Here is an 18515-nt window from a genome sequence, read left to right as displayed (position 1 = left end):
ATTGTAATATTAACGAGTTGGTGGCAATAGTTTTTGCCTGCTTTTGATTCTTTCCTGGTTTGATTTTCTCTTTTTCTGCTTTATTTTTTATCCTAGCCGTCCTGTCTCTGGTCCTTGGGATCTCTCTGGCTTTTCTCCCATCCTCATCACCTGTGGTCCTCTTCCTCATTGTTCGTTGCATTGCCTTTTCCATGTTGCCTTTTACTGTTCACCCTAGTCTGTCTCCCTGGGGCCCAGGGCCTTCCATTACTCTCTTTCCTCCACCTTGTATCCTGTCCTTTGTGCCACTGCTGTCATACATTCTACTTGTACAGATGTTGTAAACCCCAAAATACATTGCCATCCTCTTTGTTTAAAGAGGCAATTATCGGGGCACCTGTGTGGCTCAGTTGGTTAAACATCTGACTCTTAGTTTTGGCTCTGGCTCAAGTCACGATCTCATAGTTCGTGGGTCTGAGCGCGCATCAGGCTCTGTGCTGACACTGTGGAGCCTGATTGAGATACTCTGTCTCCCTCTCTCTATGCCCTTCCCCCACTTGACTGTGCACTCTTTCTCTCAAAAGTAAATAAACAAACATTAAAAAAAGAGGCAGCTATCTTTTAAAGAGATTAAAAATGTCTTTTATACTTATCTTTTCTTGACCTTAGCATTTCCCCATTCTGGCTAGAAAATTGTGAGGCAGGAGACCACTTTTATTCTGTGTTGGTCAGTGACTTTAAGTCTTTGAGTACTTTGTCACGTGCAGCTCTGGTCTGAATTATGTGCTATCCCAGGACTGATTGATTGGCATTCTGTGGTCCTTGATAGGTTCAGAGGAGATGTTTATGAGGGTCATTGTAGTAATGCTTGGACGACTTCTTGTTCCTGAGGTATAGGCACTTGTACTAGAGTTCTCTGCCAAATGAGGTTAGGTCCTTTTCCTATAGAGACTGGGTGAGCCTCCTGGAACCCTGGCTCTGTGTGTTCGTACACGGAGTGTACAGTGAGATGGAGAGCAGCAGGTGTTAAGGAAAGTTGCAAAATACTACACTAAATCTGAGGCATCAGAGCCCATAATAATGTATAATATTGCAATCAGTGAATATAAATGTGGCTGTGGTGGATCCACCCACTCCTTGGCTGGCAGTACCCCTCATATGTTGGTATGCCCATGCTTTACTCTTTCTTTGCCTTCTAGGTTTAGGGATTTGCTAGAGATGTTTGAACCTCACGCTGGAAAATATGCTGATGTGTATAGATGCTTGACATACATGTGCTGCAAACTTTAATTGAATTTTATTTGTAAGTAAAACTGATAAGACATGTGTTGTTAGATTGGACACACAGAAGCCGTTGGGTGTCTCGGAAGCAGTTGGCTAGGGCCCAAATGCCTTTTGTCGTTTGGAATGTGGGTGTGTAGTATCACTGTGCTTAGAATGGTGATTTTATCCCTATGCTGTTTGACTATAGTCAGTTGTTCTTTGTTATTGGGGAGGTGGCCAGAGGTCCCCTTCCAGATACCCATATGGAATTCCTAGGGTTGGTCTTATTGACAAGAAGGCAGCTGTATTAGTTGGGGGTTTGATCCTGCCTGATATGTTGGTTTTGCATGTATAAGCCCTGACCTACTCCGTGCTGCCATTGTCTATTTATATGGTGCCTGTCACCATGGTATTTGAGTATGTGGGAAAATATATTTAGGCTAACTTCAAATAGAATAGGGAAAGGGATAAGTCCTGCCTCTCTCATTGCCCTCTTTTTAGCAATCACTATTTTTCCCTAAGTTATGGAAAGTTCAAAAGCTCTTCCTTCTCTGACCTCTAGACTACCTAGATCTCCTATTTTAGGTAAAAGATTAGGTCTTAAATCTATTCTCTGTAGGGATAGAAAAGTAGGTTTTATGATCAGATTCTAGGAGATAGGTCTTTACCTTTGAGAATATAATGAAAAATGATCTTTGTGTCCAGAAAAATGCCCATTTGTACATATGTATTTTGCATATAATTTTAGAGAATTCATGGCCCCCCTGAAGCCATCCATGATCCTTTGCTAAGAATCCCTGTCTTGGGGTGCCTGAGTAGCTCAGTCAGTTAAGCAGCAGACTCTTGGTCATGATCTCACAGTTTGTGAGTGCGAGCCCTGCCTTGGGCTCTGCTTGGGATTCTCCCTCTCTCTCTGTCTCCCTACTCCCCCCCACCCCCAGCCGCTAGCGTACTCCCTTTTCTCTCTCTCTCTCAAAATAAACAAACATTAAAAAAAAAAAATCGAATCTCGGTCTTAATTTTAGGTTGCATGGCCTCCTAATTAATTCCGTTTTCACAGAACATCTTACTATCTGGTTTAATATTTTTCATTTACCGATCATACTGTATTCCTCCTGGGAACTTTACCTTTACAATCTCCTCTCTGAACTTCTTAGGCTAAAGAGCACATTGGTCACTATGTCTTAGTTTCTGTGTCTTCCTACAGCACTTTGGGTTTCTATTTTAGCATACGGTATTGTTTTGCTGTGTTCGCGTAAGTCTGTATAATGATTTATTTAAATATCTTTCTTTTCTCTTAAAGTTCTATAGTGCAAGGCCTGTGTTTTTATCATTGCTTTATCCTGAGCACACTACTTGGCTTATAATAGGTGTTCAGAAAACATTTGAATGAATAAATAAATGGGTAAGTGGACATGTAGAATTTCCATAATTGATGAATCAACATTCTCTTAAAGTAGCGTGGTGTTATGTCTCTGCCTGAAAACAACAACAACAATGATAACAATAATGGAACCCAGTAGGATGTTTGTTGTCATGTTTCTGTTGAGCTGATTTTATCACCTTTTTATTTGAATTGTTGATGTGACAGGGAGTGGTGGGTGATTTCACTTTCCTTTGTCTGTTTCTTCCTTACCTACAGATACATGGATTGCTTTTAACTAAGTAAAAATGGAAACTTTGTTGGTTTCTAAGCCATTAACCAAAGAATGAGCAGAATGCTTAGAGAGAAGCATGTAGTTGTTCCAGAGGAAAAGACCTGAACAGAGCTTCATGGGTGGAGTCAGCTTTTTTCACTTCCTCTGCAGGCAGAAGGGGCAGTGGGGAGGCAGTCTGCATTTAAACAGTGTAGCTTTCCATAGTCCTAAAACATGGGTCGATTTAAAGGCAGATTTATACTGACATTTTATACTCGACATTTATCTATGGATCACAGTCCTTCTTACCCTTTCACTTTGCCACATCCCTGGTGATGTCATTATTTTTATCACCATTTGTTGGGGAAGGGAGTGGAGGTGTAGAAGGGTAAGTGCCTTGCTAAGGATCATGGAACCAGATACTAAGCAGAGTCATGATTAGAACTTAGAGTTCCTGACTCCTATGCTCAGACGCAGATCACTAGGCAACATTTGCCTCCCTGCAGGAAGAAAGGCCCCTAAAGCCCCCAAAACAATCTGTTCAGCTTCACTGTGCTAAATAGCATCCAGAGCATTCACAGCTTTGTGAAAAAGAGAGAAATTGTACATGGCCTGACCTTTTAGATACCTACTGGGAGATATGGAAAACCCAGAGAGTGTCACAGCTTTGTGGATCCAGCTGGCTTTCTCATCGCTGGCAGAAGCCTGTGACTTCATGGTTAGGTATACCTTGAGACTGGGAATTGAGAGGCTTTTGTTGGAAGCTTGTTATATTGTAGGTGTTGTCATACAGGACTGAAAATTTTCAAGAGAAAGACTGACCTGAGCCTTAGGTAGATCTGTGCATTCTTGTATAAGTATAACTTCGACAGCTTGTCAGCCCTTCCTGATTTGGGGAAACTATCCTTTGAACTTTTAATTATCAGCTTTTTTTTTTTTCTTGTTTAGTTTCTTTTTTAAACTTTCAATTTAAAAAAAAATTTTAATTTTGATATAATTATAGAGTCAGGAAGTTGCAAAAATAGTATAGCGAGTTCTCGCACCCTTCACCCAGCTTCCTCCAATGGTGACATCTTATATAACTACAATATTGCCTCTTTTAGATTTGAAGAAGGTATAGGGAGGAGGGAAGGACAAGCAGTAAACAGCTAGAGTAGATGGGAAGAGGAATTTTGGCAGCTGCTGTTGCTATTTTGTTTTTAAAATTGCTTTTTAAATTGTTCTTCCTCTTTCCCCCAAATTTTCTCTGATGTAGGAGAAGATATTACAAGATGTATTCTAGGCTTGATGTGCCTAATTAAGAGTGCTCTAGCTTCCATGTGCAAAAAGATGGAGGCTTCTTTCTTCTGTGGATAATCAATTCTTCTTAGAATGTTTTAATACAGGGTCATTAGAACGCATTTTTCTGTTTCCATAATTTGGTTACGAAAGATTCTGTACAGCAGCGTAGAAAGCCCCAGGACTGAAAAAGAATGCCAGGAAACTCTTTTTTTCCTTCAAATCACCACATTTGGCTAAATCTGAAATTTATACTATTTTGACTCTTTCTTTCATCCCCTCAGAAACTTGGCAGAAGCAAAAGATAAGAATTTCTAACAGGTTTAGCCTGTTAGAGGGAGAAAAAGATTCCCACCAGAAAGCCCCTAAAAAGAGTGAGAAATCTCTGTTCTTTTCTCTGCACATGAAGTCACTTCCTATCCAGAGAAATGTCAACTCTTACAGGCCCATTAGCATCTTGTCAACTAAAAGAGACAGAGGAAGGAGTAGCTGTGCTTTTGTTGCTTTGCCTGTACTAGTTCTAAAGGAACATATCATTTGGTTTCATGAGGTGCCATTGTTTCTAGATCTCCAGTGAGCAGGATAGGTCTGTGACTGGTTTCTGTCATTTTGGCAGGTAAAGTTCTTGGTTCCACATCACATGCCCCCACTGAGACACGGTCTCACTGACTATTAGATTTCTTAAAGGGTGATGATTTTGGCTACCTTTCAGCTAGGCAGTGTTGGAAAAAATAAGCAGGTGGTATAGGACCCTAGAAGGCAGTGGCTTCTGAGCAAGGTTACAGGTGGCTGCACAGGAATGAGGTGGATGGGATCCTGCATTTCCCAGAGTCTGAGTTCCATCTGGGAACTTTCACCTAAGGGCTCATTTTCATGGTAAAGAAGAGGGTGTGTGGTAACTGGAAGAATTGCAGTGTCCCCAAGTAAACGGAGACTTGGAGATAGTTGAGAACCTTATTTTCCCTTCTAAGCAGACTACACTTCAGCAGCAAGGAAAACGTAAGATAGAACCTAATTTCCACTTCCAGAAAAGATTTGTAGGGGTGCCTGGCCTGGCTTAGTCAGAAGAGCATGCCACTCTTGATCTCGGGGTCACGAGTGTGGAGATCTCGGGGTCATGAGTGTAGAGCTTACTTAAATAAAAGTTTAAAAAAATGATAAAGAGAGGATTTGTTCTTTTTCCCAGTTCATCTGGAGGACTGTGGAGTCTTCAGCTGTGCAGCCTATTGATGTACTTTTTTTTTCTTATTGTGGTAAAGTCACATAATGCTTACCATCTTAACTTTTTAAATGTACAGTTCAGTGATGCTAAATGTTCACATTGTTGTGTAGCCATCACCACCATCTATTCCCATAACTCTTTTCATCTTGTAAAACGAAAACTCGATGCCTATTAAACTAGAACTCTCCATTCTTTCCTTTGCCAGCCCCTGGCAACCAGCATTCTACTTTCTGTCTTTATGATTTTGATTACACTAAGCACCCCAACTAAGTGAAATCCTACAGTGTTTGTCTTTTTGTGACTGGCTTATTTCACTAACTATAATGTCCTCAGGTTTAAGAAATCAGATTCTCCCTCAGACTTGGCATTTTTGGTTGTTACTATTTTTGTTTATTATTTTTATTTTTATTTTTGTAGCTTGCTTCTGCCCAGGATCAGCCCGAGTATAAACATTATGTCTTCTTCACCCTCTTCTGAGACTTTTCTTGGGCATGTGCAGTCACTTTTTAATTTTCCCTGTATATGCAGTTGTTTTACTTTTTTAAGTTTATTTATTTATTTTGAGAGAGTGAGCGAGAGAGAGCATGAGCGGGGGAGGAGCAGGGAGAGAGGGAGCGAGAGAATCCCAGTCAGGCTACATGCTGAGCCTGATATGGGGCTCAGTCCCCTGAACCAAACCGTGAGATCATGACCTGAGCTGAAATCAAGAGTTGGACACTCAACTGACTGAGTCCCCCATGTGTCCCTATGTGATTGTTTTTGAATGTTCTGGTCTTTAATGTCTGGCTCCCAAAAGGAGAAAGACAAAGAAATGAAGGTGGAGAAAAAAGGGGCACTTGGCCCTTTAAATCTTGTGGATGTAATTTATCTGCATGGGGCAGGGCTTGCCCATCAGTGAGGGGAGGTACAACAATAATGGCTGCCTGCTTTCTCTGCATCTCTGTAATCAGAAGCAACAATCAGCTATCAGAGCACAGATCCCCAGTATTTGGAGGACAGGGTCCTTTTTGCCCACCTTAGCTCCTATAGACTGCTGCAGGACCAAGTGCATAGCTGCTTGCCACATGGCTGGTGGGGAGCAAGTGGGGGATGGACAGCTGCTTCTGTGCTAAGAGCTCAGATTGCCCAAAATTAACCAAAACTTACCATCCAGGTCTTCCCCAGAAGTTGCCAACTTCTACCAGACTTCAGAGTTCCACAGTAGTTAACATCAGACAAATTCTGCTACTGCAGTTACTGTCTAGGTAGGGAGAGAGTTTCCTGGTACTTTCTACTGTGCTGTCTTCCCAGAATCCTCCCACTGGATATACTAACTTTTGTGTTCTGTTCACCTGGAGAGGCTCATAAGGCACAACCAAAGCCATTTCATTCTCTTGTTTGATTCATTGGCCTCTTTTAGTGAGGTGCTTGGGTTTGCAGCCAGACAGATGCCAATATTCTGAGAGGCCACCTGGTGTATTTTAAAATTATTCTGTTGGTAGGTATTGGGTTCTAAGTCCTTCCGGTGCCACTTTGCTCATTGACAGTGAGCCTGCTGATTCTTGGCAGTGTCCTTGGGTAATCGGTGATTTTGTCCAGAGATGGTGGAATTGGCTAGAGTTTATAGTGCCTCTGGGGTTTTGGAGGCATTGGCTTGTTACACTAGTGCTATTTCTAGCCTGTCCTTGGAGTTCCTCTGCCTTTCTTCTAAGCAAGTGAGATGCTAATATTGCTCTTTTATCAGTCACTGTGAAATTACCCATTTCCCCAAATGAACCTGGCTTGATTTGGATCTGTGGAGTCTCATCCTAACTCCAGGCCAGGCCAGAAAATAGGGCCTCGTTGAGTCTTGTCTTTGCTTTCTATCTCTTTTTTTCTCATAGTATGTTTAAGCTATTCAAACAGGCAGAGAGCTCTCTGACCTGATTCTTTTGAGACATTTATTTGTACTCTGCTAGAGGCTCTCTGTCTCCTTCCTGTTTTTAATATTATTTAAATCTCATTCACTTGGTTTTGTGATTAAACCTCCCCTCTGCTTCTCTGAGGCAGGCATCTGAGCTACCACTTCATTGTGTCTTCCTGTAGTTGGCTTGTTCTCTGCACCTGGTTTACCTCAATGTGGGGGACAGGTTGTAGTCCTGGAGAAGTTCCCGTATCCATTATTCATTCTACTCTTCTACATGACAACACAGTTTGCTGCTACTCTCTCCTTGAATTCAAAGCAGTTTAGGGAAAAATCTGGGCAAGTCCTCATTATGTGGGGTACATTGATGTTAGGAGCAGCTCTGCAAACCAGGTTCCTTGTGGGGTGGGAGAGGCCTGTGTGCAGTGGCAGGATTCTCAGGTGGATAGTCCCAGAACCTGTACACTCTCCTATATTCCACATGTGTCTCACACAGAAGTCAGAACTTCAGTGCACTGTTGCCATACTTGATGCACAAGACTCCCCAAGGGAGGGAGCTTGGGCCAAAACTAAGTGTGAGACTGACAGGCCCCTCTAGTAGAGTTAAAAGAGGCAGCAGTTGCAGCCAATTTGTAGTTCCTGAAAAAGAGCCCGGAAACAAAGTTTTCAAAGTGCCTGGTGGAAAAGACTTTCCAATGAAGAAACAAGCGTGTATGGAGCACCCATTTCCCTACAGCTAAAACATATAGGATGTGTAATATAATACCTCAAGTATTTCACTGACGTAACTTCTCTATTTTTCCACTCTGTGTAGGTTAAGAGTTTTTGGAGCCAGGTATCTGGATCCTCCTTTTGTAGTGTTAGCAAAGATTAGGAGTCTAATCCAGGATTCCTGAGGATTTCCTAGAATATTGTTGGTACTTAAGTGCATTGGTAGCTTTGATTGTGAACTTTGATCATTATTCTGGAGACTGCCATAGTGTTATCTTGAAGGCTACTCAGGATTCATTTTGACTTTTCATTCCTGCCGAAGAGTCCATGGTTTTCTGTTGATTGTGTATATTTGGCTCTTTTTCTTTAACCCATCAAAGAGGAAACATCTTTGCATGCTTGGCTGGGTACTCCATACTATATATATGTATTGTGATGTCAAGTGTAGCTGGTCCCTTATGCTGAGTACATAGAAAGTTTGGATGGGTGTTTGTAGGGCTCATGCTTGTGTTGGTGGAAAGAAAAACATTGACCTTTTATTTGCTTTTAATTAGTAAAACATACATAACATAAAATTTACCATTTTTAAGTGTGTGATTCAGTGGCATTAAGTACATTCACATCATTGTTGCAAACATCTCCACCTTCCATCTCCAGAATTTTTTTCATCTTCCCAAACTGAAACTCTCTGTACCCATTAAATAATAACTCTATATTTCTCCCTCCCCCACTCCTGGCAACCACCATTCTACCTTCTGTCTCCGTAAATTGCCCAACCTGGGTACCTCATATAAATTGAATCATTTAGTATTTATCTTTTGTGACTGACTTTTTTCACTTTGCATCTAAAAGCTGTGCCCTTCTGTTTTGTGGGGATGAGCAGCCATTGCTCTTCAAATGGGCAAAACTATTTACACAGTGTTGAGTTATTATAACGTGGGCCCTTCTTCTTTGGAAATGTCTTAGACTAAGGGTCAAGTCTCTGGTAAGGAAGAGTGGTGTAGTCTCTTCTCCCCCTTCAAAAACTATTTGTTTAAAAAATGGAAACATGGGGGCACCTGGGTGACTCAGTTGGTTGAGTACCTGACTCTTGGTTTCAGCTCAGGTCATGATCTCATGGTTCAGGGGTTCAAGCCCCACGTTGGGCTCTGCGCTGACAGCACGGAGACTGCTTGGGATTCTCTCTTCCTCTCTTTCTGCCCCTCCCCTGCTGTCCCTCTCTCTCTCAAAATAAATAAATAAAAACCTTAAAAAGATGGAAACATGATAAACTAAAAGGTTAAATTTTTTTAAGTACATCCTGCCCCTCTTATCTCCACAATGACTACAACATGTACTTGATACCAAACTCTTACAAAGACTAATTAACAACGCTATGTTTATACAACCAACCCCTTATCTTTTATAGTTATCTTAACTCTTCTCTCTATGTACTGCTACTTCTGTGACTGTCTGTGGAACAGTTTGGCTGGTCATGTGCCCACACGACACCAAGTAGACAAGTGGATAGATATAAAGGGCAGTTTTCTAAAAATATGTGTATGTGTGTGAAGAGTGGTGAACCAGGAGCCAGCCAGCATGAGCTCTGTGCTACTTCTGTGTTGGCACTGAGATCCCGAGTACCAGTTCTCTACTGTCCTTGAACCTGTCCCTGGATGACATCAAGCTGTTCTCTTCTTTGGTCTGCAGTTAAATCCTGTGCATAACTCTATACCATAACAGCTTATGAATAAGCCTGGCTGCTAATTATTTATAACAGTGTTTTTGTTTTGTTTTGTTTTGTGTCTGTTCTGATTTTGCATAAAGAAAGGGGATCTTGGCTCCCTTTAAAATCCAGATCCAATCACATTCCATGTTCAGTATTTAATTTTAAAGGGGGCAGAGCTGAGTGAGGAGTGAGGGGTATAGGCACAGTTTTAGTTGACAGTGATGTTTCTCCCTTTCCTCTCTCTCTTTCTTCTTCCCCTTCCGTCCCCCTGCATGCTGGCTTCCTTCCTTCTTTCCGTCTTTCTTTCCGTCTTTCTTCCCGTCTTTCTTTCTTTCTTTCTTTCTTTCTTTCTTTCTTTCTTTCTTTCTTTCTTTCTTTCTTTCTTTCTTTTTCAAGATACTACAAAGGAAGCAGAAACAGAGAAGAGGGGATAGAGGTGTGTGAGAGGTGAGCTGTAGAGAACAATGAGAGCAGATACAGAGGTCCTGCTAAGGCGTTTGATGCTGAGAGAAGCTGCTTGGGAGTCTTAGTGTTGCAAATGGACAGTAGAGAGGTAATAATGAGGTATTAAACACCTGTACTCTAATAAGTAGCTCAGGACCAAGAGAAAAAGTGGACCAAAAATGTGAAAATAACCTGGAATAGCGAGTAGGTAGAGAAAGTTATAAACCAGAGTCTAGAGAAGTGTTGGGAACAGTGTAGTCAGCAAATCTAAGCACACCATTTATAGGTAAGTGTCTTTTCCTTTAACATAAAACTCCATTTGGAGTTTATTTAATCCACCTTTATTTAATTTTAATGGAATGGCAGAAAGAACACTAAACCACAGCCCAGGTTTTAGTCCCAGCTTAGTCACTAGCTCCTTGGGGTGGGTGGGTGGGGAGGGGAGGAAGTGTTTTCTTATCCAAAAACAAGGGAACTGGATTCATGATCTCCAGGGTCCTTTCTAGTTCCAAAAATCAACTATATTGAAAGCTCACAGGGGCGCCTGGGCGGCTCATTCGGTTAAGCGGCCGACTTCAGCTCAGGTCATGATCTCACAGTCTGTGAGTTCGAGCCCTGCGTCAGGCTCTGGGCTGACAGCTTGGGAGTCTGGAGCCTGCTTCAGATTCTGTGTCTCCCTCTCTCTCTGCCCCTCCCCTGCTCATTCTCTGTCTCTAAAATAAATAAAAACATTAAAAAAAAAAAAGAAACCTCACAGACTTAAAACTCCCACCACATCAGGTCAGAGGATAGCACACCATGTGTGTGTTGTAGGGGACACCACACAGTTGACAGAGTGAGTGCAAAGTCAGGGCGATGATGAAGGAGAAAGAAACCACTATTCCACGGGAGGTTGGGGCATTCCCTCTTGAGGAATTGTGGTCCCTGATGTCAGAGATTTGTGGGAGCCAATTTTAAGGTTGCTTTGTTCATTTTCTCTGCCTATTAAATTTCCTCTAGAGAATGACTACTTCCAGGTGAGAAGACCTGGCCTTTTTGGGATGTGGGGTCAGGTCGGGGTCTGCTTGAATTATCAGGGGTAGAATGCGGGTTCTCCCTGGTGCTGACAGTATCGCAGTGCTGGATTCTCCTTCTCAGTGCTGTTTGGCTCCACTGATGTCTGTGGTAGTTGGGACACAGGGTGCCTCTTGGTCTGTGGCAGAATTGCTCTCTTCCTCCCCTTGTATTTATTATCACTTTGTCATCCCTGGCTCTGAATCCCAGAGATCAAGACTAGCTGTAGTCCAGCAGAGAAGCAATAAATCATTGTTCCCACTTCCTTTTCTCCAGGTTTTCTGCCCCTTAATTACCACATAACCACTGCTGAGGCTGCATCTTTTTGCTGTGTGTGTTGGGGACAAAAGTCCTCGTTGATTGGATGTGTGCAAAAGCTGCTTTGTCTCTCTCCAACCATTATGTTTTGTGGAGTGCCAGGTGCTCTACCCATCCTTTTCTCTTGTCTCTTGTGAATTTATAGAGTCTGATTGTCAGGTGATTTATCCATTAACAGGGCTTGTCCGAGCTCTGGGGGTAGGGAGTGGTGTGGGCAATCCTTAAAGAACTCAGCAAGATGATCTTCATTGAAGATAGATGTTTGGGCTAGCTTAGTCATTTTTATGTGGATTTCAGCTAGACCCCTTCATTCTCTGAGCTCCTGGTAGGAGTTAAGCAGGTTGTGTGATCTAGAATGGGCTCCTATGGAGCTTTTTTTGGGTCTAGTCCAACAGATTGCTTGTTAACAGACGACATCAAAAGGGCCACCTGCCTGTCATTTGCCTTTCCATTATGAAATCTCCGAGAACTGGAGTCAGTGTAAGGGTGAAGAGTTCATAAATGAGGATGCCTATCACCTTCATCTCTAGCAAGGCTTTTTTGCTATTTGAGGGGAAGATTCAGGCTTTAGAAACGGAACGTAGACAGGCTCTTGTACTTTTCCTTGCCTGCTGTTTCTTTACTGTACCTGTGATTTCAGAGGTTGAGAGTAAGGGGTGTTGTGTGGCAGGTGGCAAGTGTCTGGAGAGTCTTACTCCTACTCATCATTGCCTGCTGTTTCAAATCAAAGCTAACATCTTTTCTCGAGGGGTAGTAAACTTCACACAAAGCTCAGACAGCATGGGAGAATGGGCTTCTTTGCTGGCAAAGAAGCAGGTATGGTCTTAGAAAAGGAGAGGTCAAGCCTTTTTTTATATCTGTGGGAGTAGAGAGGCTTGAGGGGGAGAAGACAGAAGGACCGCCGATTGCTTGCAGCTGCTGAGCTCCTTCTGTAAGGTTTCCCATCAAGTAGGGGAGGTAGGTACAGGGACAGTAGTCATGATGGGCACAGAAGTAGGATTTATTTCGTGATTACGGGTGAAAAAGTACAAGGCGACTGGTGATTTATGCTTAATATTTATTTGCAAAAATGTCTTTATACCTACATGTTAAGCTAGAGACTTAACAGTCAGTCTTTTAGCTGAGATTGCTTGGGTTTTAATCCTCATTAAGAATTACCAGACAGAAAGGGGACCTTTTAGGTAAATGTTGTCATGGTTGAGAGAGGACAGAGCAAGTTGTACTTTTGTTTGAATAGTTAAGGGCTTTTTTTTTTTTTCTCTTCACGAGCTGTTTTCTTATCTAGAGCTGAAGTCCAATATCGTTGGCATTTCTGGTGACCAGTTAGAATTGAAAGATGTCCCTCTTAACCATGGTGTTTGAAACAAATGTATAACTAAAACTTAGTGACGTGACATGCTAGCCACGTAGGGTGAGAGGGGGATCTTCATTTTAATCTATAAATTGAGCAAATGTGGTAAGTAAATCTGGAATACTAAGATGTCCTTTTTATAGTCAGATTTGCAAGCTTACTTGCTATTTAAGAAGTTGCACGAAGAGGTGAGACTGTGGGTCTTCTTGAGACGTGGCAGCTCCGGAGCAGAGTACGCACTGCGGTGCCCGGAGTCACAGCAGGACAGGCCTTTAGAAAGTTTCCTTCCCTTTGAGTTTTAGTTGAAAGGAGGGCAACCAAAACTGTAACCAATGGAGGCATTATACTTCCAGAACAATCTCCAGGAGAAGTATTGCAAGCAACAGTGGTAGCTGTTAGATCCGGCTCTAAAGGGAAGGCTGGAGAGATTCAACTAGTTAGAGATCCAACTAGGAAGTTGGAGACCAAGTTCTTTCAGAATATGGAGGCACTAAAGTAGTTCTAGATGACAAGGATTATTTCTTATTTAGAGATGGTAACATTCTTGGAAAGTATGTAGACTGAAAAAAATCATTTTTGAAACGGCATCAAGTGAAGCTGCCATTACAGTAAAGTTGTTAAATATTTCATCATGTAAATAATTTTCATGTTTCTGTTTTATAATAAATTAATGGTATCCAAAAAAAAAATGGCACAAAGAAGTAGATTTTTAGAAACCTTCTATGGGCAGATAAGCAGATATGTGCTTGGGAAGATCAGTGCTTGCTTCAAATATATCTCCCTTACCTGCTTTTATTTATTTCATTAAAGTTTATTTATTTATTTTCAGAGAGTATGTGTGTGTGAGCAGGTGAGGGGCAGAGAGAGGAGAGAGAAAATCAAAAGCAGGCTCTGTGCTGTCAGCATAGAGCCTGACATGGGGTTTGATCTCATGAATCATGAGATCATGACCTGAACAGAAACCGAGATTCAGATGCTTAACCAACTGAGCCACCCAAGCACCCCTACCTTACCTGTTTTTAAAAAGTTCTTGGGGCGCCTGGGTGGCGCAGTCGGTTAAGCGTCTGACTTCAGCCAGGTCACGATCTCGCGGTCCGTGAGTTCGAGCCCCGCGTCGGGCTCTGGGCTGATGGCTCAGAGCCTGGAGCCTGTTTCCGATTCTGTGTCTCCCTCTCTCTCTGCCCCTCCCCCGTTCATGCTCTGTCTCTCTCTGTCCCAAAAATAAATAAAAAACGTTGAAAAAAAAAATTAAAAAAAAAAAAAAAGTTCTTGGTAGCTGTGACTTACTCATTCTAGACCTGTTTGGATTTCTTAGAATTAAGTGTATTTTCATTGCTTTCATTTAACTTTATTGATTATTCTTTGAATAGCTTGTTGATTTTTTTTTTTTTTAAGCCTTGATAAATTTGCTGAAGTTCCTTATGTCAAATGAGACCGTACTTTTGGCCAAACACAACATTTTTACATTAGCCCTTATGGTGAGTAACAAAAAATATTTCTTAAGGGGAATGGGAGATACGGGCTTCTAGTTATGGAAAGATTAAGTCATGGAGATAAAAGGTACAGTATAGGGAATATAGTCGTTGGTGTTGTAATAGTGTTACATGGTGACAGGTGGTCACTACACTTGCAGTGAGCACAGCACAACGTATAGACTTGTTGAATCCCTGTATTATACACCTGAAACTAATGTAATGTGTGTCAATTGTACTTAAATTAAAAAAATTTTTTTTTCCTTTTTTCTGAAGCCACATCCTAAAATCGAGATGGGCCAGTTTGAAATAGGAGCTGGTATTATGGGGACTGAGCCACCGGCGGAGCCAGGCCTTTATTTTCCTTTTGGGTTAGACGTTCTAGACTGGTGCTCCCCACTCTTCCCACTCTCACCTATGTCTTTGGAAAACTTGAGACTCTTTTTCATGAGAGTATATTGTCTGGCAGGGGCAGGTATGGGTCAGTCTCTGTGAGCCTTGGTCCCAGGTGAGAGACTACTAGACTGCTGTAGTCTCTGTGTTGATACAGAGCAAAGCCTGGAGAGGTGTCCCAGCCAGATGAGTGGTTCCATCATGGCTGTACTTGGTTTCAGAGGAACATTACATATTCCTGTTTATCAGACTAGTTATTTGGGGTAGAAGGAGGGCATTGTGCCTTTTGACTATCTTTTTAGGATATTATCCAGTATGTTCATAAATGTTTAACATGTGGGCGGGGAGGAAGCCCTGATTTTTGTAGCATTTGTGGATTTCTGTGGTAAAACTACTCTCACCATGGCCAGTTTCAAGCTAACTATGTGACATTGTTGAATGCAGAGTTGGGGAGATGATCAATAATACACCATTCTATGATATTCCTACCACACAGGTATAAGAGTTGTAAATGAATTTCAAGAACATAATACTAAAAGATAGAAAGTAATTAGGAAGTTGTGAGTTTGAGTATTACCTTCATTTTAATATAATTTATTGAAATGTAAGTTTATATGTTCATTTTTAATAATGGCTTTGTTAAACAACCAGCTCACAAAATTTCTGAAAATGTAACAGTCAGTTCTTGTTCTTATGAGCCAGTAAGAACTGACTACAGCATATTACTGATAATACCATTCTGGTCTTCATAGCTTGATGCCTGTGTATGGGCTTTTGCTTCTTTTTTAGATTGTGAACCTGTTTAATATGTTTATCACATACGGCGACACATTCCTGCCCACTCCCAGCAGCTATGATGAACTCTACTACGAGATTATCCGCATGCACCAGAGCTTTGACAACCTCTACTCTATGGGTAAGCTGTCTTTTCTTTTTGTTCTCCTCTCTCTGTCAGCTGTGGTTTTTGGCATGTAAGAGGAAAAAAAACTATCAAAGATTTTCTTCTGGTTGCTTGGTGCCCTGCTTGGCATAGAAATACAGAAGTCTTCTCTTCTCAGTAAATAGGAAGTTGTACGTGCAGTTCTTTGCTTTTAGGCACTCAAGGCTGATTGCAGTAGAAAGCTGGTTAGCAGCCCTGTAGCCCTTATGTTTATGAGAGAGAGAGAGAGAGAGGGAGAGAGAATAGGGAGGCCTGTGGATTTAGTGATTGTTAGTGAGATGGGAGTGAAAGAGTGGGTGGAAATTGACAGCATAAATAGAAGAGCTTGAATCCCAAAGGAACATTGTGTGATTTGAGAAGGTACAGGATTTTAAAGAGTTTTAATGTACCTATGTATTTTTAGCATAACATACAAGAGGAAGTGGGCATTAGATAAAAATCGCTCTTGCAAACCTTTTGGTGATTGGCTCAATGAAAATTTACTCTGCGGCCATAGTAAATATAACTTATTTCTGAAAGAGGACTTGTATCCCTGTCAATTTGAGTGAAGAGTCTAGTCAGACCTACCTGGAGTTGGAAAGGTTAGGAAAGGTTTCTATAGATTGCACAGAAGCAGAAAGCCCTTCGCTAAAGCTATTTAAAAAAAAACCCAAAAATCTAATTTACTAGCTTTATTAAGGTAGAATTGATATATAATAAACTGCACGTGTTGAAAGTATACAATAATTGATGAGTTTTGACATACATATATGTACCTGAAGCTATCACTACAATCAAGATAATGAACATATCTGGGGCACCTGGATGGCTCAGGCGGTTAAACGTCCAACTTTGGCTCAGGTCATGATCTTGCGGTTCATGAGTTTGAGCCCTGCATCGGGCCCTGTGCTGACAGCTCAGAGCCTGGAGCCTGCTTTATATTCTGTGTCTCCCTTTTTCTCTGCCCCTTCCCCTCTTGCACTCTATGTCTGTCTCTCTCTCAAAAAATAAATAAACATTAAAAAAAAAAAAAAGGAAAAAACAAGATAATGAACATATCTGTCATTTACCAAAAGTTTCCCTATATCCCTGTATGTCCCTCCTGCCACCTCTTACCACCCTTATCCCTTGCTTTCTGTCTCTGTGCAACCACCGATCTGCTTCCTGTCACTACAGATTGGTTTGCTTTATCCCTTTTGTTGAGACTATTTGTGAAAACTCTCATATCTTGAGAAAACTAGAGGGGGTTTGGAACAAGTACTAGGAGAAAGAGTAGAAGCAAACAGTAGAAAAGAAGGATTGCCCAGGAGGAGCAAAATTTTTTGTAATATATTTTATTTTTTAGAGCAGTAGAGGAAAACTTTTGAGAGGCGTGTATAGCTTTGCCGTGATGTCTTTGGCAGTGGAAGTAAGGCCTTGTATCAGTAGGATGTTTTCAACTGCAAGTATCAAAAACTGACTTAAACTACCTTAAACAATAGGAAGATTATTTCACCTGGCAAGAATTCTAAGGAATGACAACTCCGGAAAGGTGTGATCCATTGCTCAGTGTTTGCAAGGACCAGGTGTTTTCTGTTTCTCCTCTCTTATTCTCAGAATAACAGCTTTAGCATCAGGTCAGTTCCCCTGAGGATAACAAGTTCCAGTTGTCGCATCAAGACACATGGTCTTTTTTTTTTTTTTTTTTTTTAGGAGCTATTAAGTGTTCTATGAGAACCCTCTAGCAGACTTCCTATTGTCAAATGTGCTCAGTGTTCCTTGTGGGGTTTGCATCCGCCCAGCTTTATCTATATCCTTGTTTTCAAGAATTTGGAATTTTCTGAGGGTGAAAAGCTGCCCCAGAGGTCTTAGCAACCATTAATAGATGAATAAAGATGTCTTTCAGTGAGGAAAGGAAGGAGAGTTGGAGTGGGGGAGATATTTTATAGAAGCCTGACATACCTACTCAGCTGGGCCATGTGCACAGTCAAATGAGGTAAGCCTTTGTAGCTACAGCAACAAGATAAGAGGAGATATCTGGGCATGCTCACATCTGACAAGGGAATTAAAATGTTAACCAGGTGAGCGCAAATAGGAAAATGAGAAATTTCACTAAATGAAATACAACAAACAGAGCATGTTTCAGTGCTTTCCATTTTATGTAAAGTATGATGAAAAAACATTTAGTTTTTTAAGTCAGGTTTTTAAAGGTATACTTCCATATATAGTAAAATGCACCCTTTTTAATGTATAGTTCTGAGTTTTGACAACTGTGTGGAAGCATAATTATCACAAAAAAATGAAGATGTGAAAGAGTGTCATCATCCCAGAAAGTTCTCTTGTGCTCTTGTGAGGTCAGCTCCTTCACTCATCCTAAACCTGTAGTAGCCACTAACCTGTTCCCTGACCCCAGAGTTTTGTGGGGTTTTTTGTTTTTTGTTTTTTTTTTCATAGTTTTGCTCTTTCAAAAATAACCCAAAGATGAGGTCATATAGTCTTTTGGGTCTGGCTTCTTTTACACAGTAATTCATTTGAAATTCATCTATGTTGATGCATATATCAGTAGTTTATTCCTTTTTATCATAGAATAAATCCCATTGTAAGACTATGCCAGCTTGATTTATCCATTTCTAGGTTGAAGGACATTGAGAGGTTCCAGATTTTAGCGATTATGAATAAAGCTCCTGTAAACATTATTGTACAGGGTTTTATATGAACACAAGCTTTTATTTCACTTGGTGACATACCTCTGAATGGATTTTTGGCTATCATGGTTAAGTATATGTTTCTTTTTTTTTTTAAATGGGGTGCTCAACCCAGTTGGTTGGGCATCCTGACTTTTTTTTTTTTTTTTTTTAATTTTTTAATGTTTATTTGTTTTTGAGAGAGAGACAGAGTGCAAGCAG

General features: G+C 41.2%; 1 protein-coding gene and 1 pseudogene across 3 annotated transcripts in view; both read left to right on the top strand.

Annotated features, from left to right (window-relative positions):
- The window catches only part of ARMH3 (armadillo like helical domain containing 3), a 175297-nt gene that overhangs the window by 55927 nt on the left and 100855 nt on the right, over positions 1–18515 (top strand). For all 3 annotated transcript variants that reach the window (XR_006208947.1, XM_042959897.1, XM_042959896.1), the window contains 2 exons: positions 14242–14324; positions 15501–15627. Coding sequence is in view for 2 of the 3 variants with exons in the window: in XM_042959897.1 (XP_042815831.1) it covers positions 14242–14324; positions 15501–15627 (210 nt within the window). In the remaining variant the exon portion in view is untranslated. The remainder of the gene's footprint in view (positions 1–14241; positions 14325–15500; positions 15628–18515) is intronic.
- Positions 12284–13410, top strand: LOC102971192 (annotated as a pseudogene).

This window comes from Panthera tigris, chromosome D2 (genome assembly GCF_018350195.1).
Source record: "Panthera tigris isolate Pti1 chromosome D2, P.tigris_Pti1_mat1.1, whole genome shotgun sequence".
In the NCBI taxonomy this organism is placed as follows: Eukaryota; Metazoa; Chordata; class Mammalia; order Carnivora; family Felidae; genus Panthera; species Panthera tigris.
The sequence above is the reverse complement of the archived record's forward strand: the minus strand, read 5'-3'. Positions and strand labels throughout refer to the sequence as shown.